We start from the raw sequence: 7,860 nt of genomic DNA, 5'->3' as shown, positions 1-7,860 counted from the left end.
TAATTGATAGCTCCTCGTCAGCTACCTTCTTTGATCCCTACAATTGAGTTGCTTGTGCACGACACCGCTACTAAGGAAAGAAATTTAAAGTGATGGCTTAGCTCATTAGGGTTTTAATTGTCATTATCGATGATGAGTACTTTATCTCATTTTCACTTTTAATACTCAAAGCAAAACTCCATAGGATTCCCCTTGATGGTTTTGCTCGACTATTTGGATCGAGAAATGAGAGTTTCTCAATTGTTAAAGAATGGAGACAATTATTGCAACTTTAATGAGGTGGGTCATAATTTGGGCATCTTCCACTGCCTAGCTCTGGGAGCATGTCCCTAGTGCAGGTCTTAGTTCTCAATTTAATGAAAAATGAAAGAAAAAAAAAATAGTTTACCAATCCAAACACTAGCGTGAGACTTGAAGAATTGAAGATGCAACAAAAAAGATGAAAAGGAAATAGATAGGATAATCATAGTAGCATTCTGGTGTATTCAGCTAAAGCCTATGGATCGTTCTTCTATGACAAATATTATGGAGATGCAACAAGGAAGTCATGAAATTTTAGAAATGCCATACAAGCCTTTCTTAGCCACTAAACAATCAGTTCCTAACGAAGTTGTTCCAGCAATAAGCATGAATACAAAAGGAAATCTCAATCACTTACAAAAGATGATCCATCTTTGTGTATCACAAATTTGGTACTATTCCTCGTTTAATTGGTTTATGTTGTACTAAGTATTTAAAATGTGTTATGATGCCTAGTTTTTATTCTCATTTAGCTCTTTAATTTTCATAGATGTTGGAATTCTCGAATCCCTTCTATGTTTGGTTTAATAGATTAAAAAAGAAAAGTTTTAGCGAAAAGAGAGCAAGCACAGAATTATGGGAAAATTATTGAATCATGATATACTCAACTTGCTAGTTATTGTCATCCATTTATTTATACATGGGAGAACAAGCCAAGCCAAGCCAAGGGAAGTTGGACTCTAGGTTGAAACCCTACAAAAGAGTACAAAATTTAGTAACACGGCACTAATGCCACAAAGCACACGTAACAAGTTCCCTTTTGGCCCATTACTCTATCTAGTCCCTTCATGGACATTGACTTGCCAGTAATATAGACAAGAACTTGATTATTACAGTATATCATGGATTTTGCATAAGCCATTAAATATCTGCCTAACCATCTTAACAGTAGCTATTAGTTAGAATTTCTAGCCCTTAAATTTTCCTTTCAATCGTCATATTTATTGGAAAATGGAATACCGAATGACTTTTGGATTGACCCTAAGATATGACACCAAGAAAATATGATACGAATGGACTTGACTTGACTTGACTTGCATTGCATTGCATACCAAAAAGAAGAAAGAAAGATAGATGAACTTGACTTGGAGGATTAAGAAGGGCAGTGGAAATCATGGCCAAAATAAAATAAAGATAATTTAAGTTAAAATTAACCCAACATGAATCAATTTTACTTTTTAAGAGCAAACTACACGGCATTCTTTATAAAGAAGGAACAACTTTTGACTATTCGCTATTTCCTCTTAAGTTACATGGCACCCACACTCAAAATTATAAATTACTCACAGTTATATATTTAGTCTAGCCCTTAAAAAGTTGTACGTACTCTCTGCAAGTAAAAGATCACAACCATTTAATGCATAGACCTTGCAAATAATGTGTATTAGTCATGGTATTATATTTATTGGAAAATGGAATACCCAATGACTTTTGGACTGTCCTTAAGATGACACCATGTTTTCATGATACAAATGGACTTGACTTGACTTGACTTGCATTGCATATCAAAAGAAAAATAAAAAATAAAAACAAAAAAGAGCGTGACTTGGAGGTCTAGGAAGGGCTGTGGAAACCACGGCAACGAAAAATAAATTATAATTTAAGTTAAAATTAATCTAACATGAACCATTTTTTTGTTTGTTTGTTTGTTTGTTTGTTTGTTTGTTTGTTTAAGAGCAAATTACACGGCACTCGCTATAAAGGGGATAAAACTTTTGACCACCCGCTATTACTTCTTAAATTACATGGCACCCACACTCAAAATTACAAGTTATCCACAGTTACATATTCAGTTAAGTAGATGTGGTAAATAACCAAAATGCAATAACTACAAAACCCTGCCTACGTCCACCAGAGAGAAAAAGAGTTTCACTATTTCCAGGAAACCTCATGCCACTCTCACACCTACAAAGTGCTACTCTTTGCTTGCCCTCCATCCTTATCAGGATGGGTACCCCAATCCCCTACAGGGATTGGGGAATATAGGGATTGATTCCCAAATCCCCTACAGGGATTGATTCCCCAATCCCCTACAAGGATTGATTCCCCAACCCCCTACAGGGATTGATTCCCCAATCTCCTACAGAGATTGATTCCTATAGGTTATCCCACAGAGACTATTTATAGGGAAACCTAGAACCCTAATCCCAATGTAATTACAAGTTTAACCAAGTACTAGTAATTGACTCAAACCCTGTTTCAATTACAAATACAACAAAAACTATAATTATATGGGCCCACTGAATACAAGACACCGAAACCCAACAATCTCCACCTTGGCTTCAATTCTGCAAACCACCTTGAAGAAAACCGTTGATGATGTCTCTCTGCAATCACCAGTCTCTGTGTATCCACCACACCTTACAGCATGGCCCACATCCCCTCCAAGGATGTTTTTGTTACCGCCATCACTAAACCAACATGGCGCACACCCTCCACCTGGGGTGTCTCATACAGCTCATTGTCGCTATACTCGCATGACCCACATCCCCTCCAGGAATGCTTTTATTACCGCCATGGCACACACCCCCACACGGGGTGTCCCGTACAGCTCATCACCGCTGTACGACGTGATGTGGCTCCATCTCTCCTGTCATAGCCGGCTCCGAGAGATCACTACCACTCACCAAATCCAAAGCAAAAGTTATTCGCTTCTTTCTAGATTTGCCCTTGTTTTGCGCCTGAACAATCTGCAAATTCTGTCTACCTATATCCCTTGCCAAAGTGTCAACTGGAGCTCCACCTGTTTCAACACTCTCTGTAAGCATGTATAGTTTACCTGATCTGTGGCTTTCGTACCCATCAATTAACTGAAATAACCTCACTGTTGATCTCCATACGAACTCACAAAATCAATACCAACGGAATGAAATTTCCTCGATCCGTCACTTCCACTGAGTTCGGAACACCCAAAAACCTTAGGAATATTTAACTTCGTACAAAAAAAAACATTCACACAAAATCCTATGGAAACAATCTACCGTTCGATAATAAAAACAAAAAAAATCTTCTTTTTTTTTCCTTTAAAAAAATGTAATAACCGATTACATTGTAGGCATAAAGAAACCTTAAAAAAAAAACTCACCGTTTTCTTGTTCATAGCTATATCCAAAATTGGATCGCTCCCTCTTTTTTTTTTTTAACCCGATCTACTCCGATCAAACTACAAGAAAAAAAAGATGAAAAAAAAGAGATGAAAAAAAAGAGATAAAAAAAAACTTCACGACCAGAATCATACCTTCGATCAACCCGTCAAAGCCTTACATTCTCCTGACACCTATCATCTCCACCAAACCTCGCTCTGATACCACTTCTTTTGAATCCAAAAACTATAAGGGCTGTACTTAACTTCTCATACCATGCTCGTGGTGATTGCTTAAGACCGTGTATTGCATTTTTCAATCTACAGGCAATACCATCTTGATTTTTTAATGGATGACCTGGAGGAACTTCCATGTATACTTCTTCTAGCAAATCTCCTTGTAAGAATGCATTCTTAACATCCATTTGAAAGAGAGGTCATTCACAATTGACGGCTATTGACATTAACACTCTTACAGTGTTCATCTTCACTACTGGTGCAAAAGTTTCCTTATAGTCAACCCCATATGTTTGGGTATATCCTTTGGCAACAAGCCTAGCCTTGTATCTTTCAATTGTACCATCACTGTTGTATTTGGTTTTATAGACCCATCAACAACCAACTGGGTGTACACCATTTGGAAGTGGAACAATATCCCAAGTATGATTCTTATCAAGGGCCTTTAGTTCATCTTCCATAGCCTTTATCCATACTGATGAATTCTTGGCTTCAAGGTAATTAATTGGTTCCTTATGATCATCAATAGCAGTTAAAAATGTAAGAAATTGAGGAGAAATATGATCATAACAAATATGAGATTAAATGGGATATTTTACTGCAAGATATGTTGAAAAGTCATGCAATCTGATGGAAGGTTTAGAGACTCGAGTTGACCTTCGAACTTGTATAGATGATGTCTGCTCATTCTCAGGTGGAACCAATATTTGTGGTTCTTCTTGAGTATCAAGATTTTGTTGCTCAATGTCGATTGATGAGCTATCTGGCATACTTGGTAATGGGGTAGGAGCAAATTCCTGCACAACAAGTTCATTATAATTATCCATATTCTCCCCATGAATTTGACTCCTGCCAGGATAAAACATGTGAGTTTCATTAAAGGAAACATCACGAGAAATAAAAACTTTCTTGGTGGAAGGATTATAACATTTATAGCCCTTTTGTGATGTCGAGTACCCAAAAAATACACACTTCTGAGAGCGAGGATCAACTTTGCTACCATGCTGCGAGTGAACATAAGCAACACAACCAAAGACTCTAAGATGAGTCATTGTAATTGGACGATTATAGAGAACTTCCAGTGGAATCTTGAATTGTGTCACACTACTTGGAAGACGATTAATCAAATAACAACTTATAAGAACCGCATCAGACCAATAAATTTTTGGAAGATTTCTATGAAAAAGTAAAGAACGGGTCACCTCCAGCAAATGCCTATTCTTACGTTTAGCAACTCCATTTTGTTGAGGTGTGCCAACACAGGATGTTTGATGCAAGATTCCCATATTTCTAAGATAGGACTGGAAAGGAGTATTTGTATACTCTGTGCCATTATCTGTTCGCAAGATTTTAATACTCGTCTGAAATTGAGTGTGAACCATTTTGCAAAAATCTTGAAATATCTGCAAAACTTCATTCTTGGATCGCAATAAATATAACCACGTGGCTCGTGATTTATCATCAATAAAAATAATGAAATATTTAAAACCATCTCTAGAATCCATAGGAGAGTGCCAAACATCAGAATGCACAATCTCAAAAACGATCGAAACATGAGTACTGCTTTGAAAAGGAAACCTATGTTGTTTAGCAAAATGACAAGCATCACAACAACTAAAATCAAAAAAGAAAGATGAATTCAAAAAATTTAGAATCCTATCAGAAGGATGGCCCATACGCCAATGCCAAAGTTGGGATTTCTCAGGTTTTCTTAAAGAAACCAAAGCATTGTTTGGAGAGTCCAACACATAGAGACCATCTTGCAGGCGACCTTCACCAATCGTCATTCCGGTTCTCACTGTCCCGAAATATTACTTTGTCCTTGGAAAATATCACATGACAATTCAAACTTTTAGTGATCTTGCTAACTGATAGTAAATTCATAGACAAAGATGGCACAAACAATGCATCTGCTTCAGTTGAAAATAAATTCAATTTCCCATGTCCTTGAATAGAAACAGTGGTGCCATTAGCAACCATAATAGGAGGGAAGGAGTCCAATTTATCAGTACTCAAATCAGATAAATAATATGAAGAACGACACATATTGTCAGTTGCACCAGAATCCACTATAAAATAATTATGAGATAAAGTGGAAAGGGCAAGGGGAGTACCAGTGGTGTGAGCAACATTGCTTGATTCAGCTACTGAGCGAATAGAACTATTTGACTGAAGGAACTGTTGTAGTTGAGATGCAATCTGTTCAAGAGAACCCTGAAAATCTGAAGAGCCAGCTTGCGCAACAATTTTTGGATCTGATGTTTTAGTGGTGGTCTGATCTTTAGAAGGACGCAAGTGAGGGTGCAACTGCCAGCATCATTCTTTAGAATGACCATCACGATTACAATGATCACAATGATAAGTAAGTCGAGTTCCACGACCTTTCCCACGATGACGACCGTAAGAGACTTGATTTCCAGAGCCAGAATTAGGAAAAATATTTGTTTTTGCAACATGGGCAATAGTCTCACTTTGACCAGTCCCTGTTTTAGATTCAAATTGCATAACTCGTCTTCTAGTTTCTTCTCTATGAATAATTGCACAAACAGTAGTGAATGTGGGAATATCTGAATTCATAAGTATCTGTCTGTTTAAGTCTTCATATTCAGGATGAATACTGGCTAACAGTTGAAAGACACGATCATGCTCATCTCTCTTCATATATTCATCTATAGTTTGGGCTGGAGGATGATACTGACGAAGTTCGTCCCATTTTTTTTAAGGTTTCCAAGATGATCAGAAAAAGACTGAGAAGAGCCTTGCTCAACATGGGCAATCTCTTGTTGCTGTTCATAGATTCTAGAGGAATTATCAGCTTGTCCATACATGAGTCCCAATGCATCCCACAAAGATTTTGCCGTTTCAGAGTAAGCAAATATCTCATATATCTGAGGTTCCATGGAATTAAAAAGCCAAGTCATAACTTGGTTATCAGTAGCAAGCCATTCACCATATTTGGGATCAGCAATCTCAGGAGTTTTGGTCTGTCCATTAACATGCCCAATCTTAGAACGTCCTCCTAAGGCAACAGTTATTGCACGAGACCAGGTCAAAAAATTTCTTTCATTAAGTAAGGTGGAGGTAAGTCGACCAGTGGGTTCGTATGACACCTTTGAATCAGTCATGATGAACACTCTCACCCTTTCTTTCTTCACCTCTCTTCCTTTTTTTTTTTTCCTGTAATCAACAACTAAAGCAAAAGAAAACAAAAGAGCTTAAAAGCACGTGAAACCCAACACGTGAAACTCAAAGTCCTCTGTTTGGTTTCCCACTTTTCAAGCTTTTGTTTTTTTGGTAAACAAAACTCCAACAAAGGCCAAAACTCCAATAGAACCCCACGTGAAACCCAAAGTTCTTTTTGGATTTTTTTTGAGGAGGAAGTCGGAGAGAAAGATGCGATGAGATGGAGGAGATGGAAGCTCTAGGAAATTCGGAGGTACCTAGGGAATCGATCTTCCGCGTTTTGAAGCCTCCAGAGGTGCCTACCAATGGGGATAAATCTTATGCGGGAGTAGTGGGGAGTTTGTTGTTGCCTGAGATCGATTCCCTCCCTTCTCCTATACAAGCGGGTAAGTTTCGTAGGATTGTAATCCCGCAACAGGAATACGAGCTTCAACGAAATCAGTTCCGTTTTTCGTTGATTGGGCGAGCTAATTTTCGCATCACTACCATGGATGAATTGCGAGAGCTAGCTAGGGGTGCTTGGAAATTGTCTCAAGGGGTGATCTTACATTCATTGGGGAAAGGGTTTATCATCTTTCAGTTTCATAGTGAGGCAGATATGACTGAGGTGTGGCGCAGAGGTTTTTGGAATGTTGGAAAGCAATACATTCGTTTTCAACGATGGAGGCCGGATTTTAATATCCACTCTCCTCAACTAGCAGGTAAGTTGGTGTGGGTTCGTTTCCCTGATTTACCTCTTGAGTATTGGCATGAGAAAGTGCTTCTTTCTATAGAAAAATCTGTTGGGAGACCTGTTTCTCTTGATAGACGAACTCGTCTTGGTTCTATTGGTCATTATGCTCGAATTTTGGTTGAATTGGAGGTCGATGCTGTTCGAGTGAATGAGTTCAGATTGAGCGCCTTGAACCAGGAACTCTTCGAGTTTTTAGTTTTCTTCAAAAGGTAATTTTTGAGGATGATATTCTGTGGTGCTCACAGTGTAATCGAGAAGGCCACTTGGGTCTTCATTGTAGGTTTGCTTCAAACGATTCTGTGGATGGTTTGCAGGTTCAGCCCTC

General features: G+C 38.2%; 1 protein-coding gene across 1 annotated transcript; it reads right to left on the bottom strand.

The window, feature by feature from the left end:
* Positions 1 to 5,392: 5,392 nt before the first annotated feature.
* Positions 5,393 to 6,744, bottom strand: LOC149025447 (uncharacterized). Its single transcript, XM_089143578.1, has 3 exons — positions 6,315 to 6,744; positions 6,029 to 6,186; positions 5,393 to 5,926 (listed from the first exon to the last, which is right to left on the bottom strand). Exons 1-3 carry the CDS (start codon positions 6,742 to 6,744, stop codon positions 5,393 to 5,395), a joined length of 1,122 nt encoding a protein of 373 aa, XP_088999704.1.
* Positions 6,745 to 7,860: the final 1,116 nt, after the last annotated feature.

The sequence above is a fragment of the Hakea prostrata genome, chromosome 2 (assembly GCF_041222555.1).
Source record: "Hakea prostrata isolate BN-2017 chromosome 2, UWA_Hpros_2, whole genome shotgun sequence".
NCBI classification, from domain to species: domain Eukaryota; kingdom Viridiplantae; phylum Streptophyta; class Magnoliopsida; order Proteales; family Proteaceae; genus Hakea; species Hakea prostrata.
This window is presented reverse-complemented; position numbering and strand designations above follow the sequence as displayed.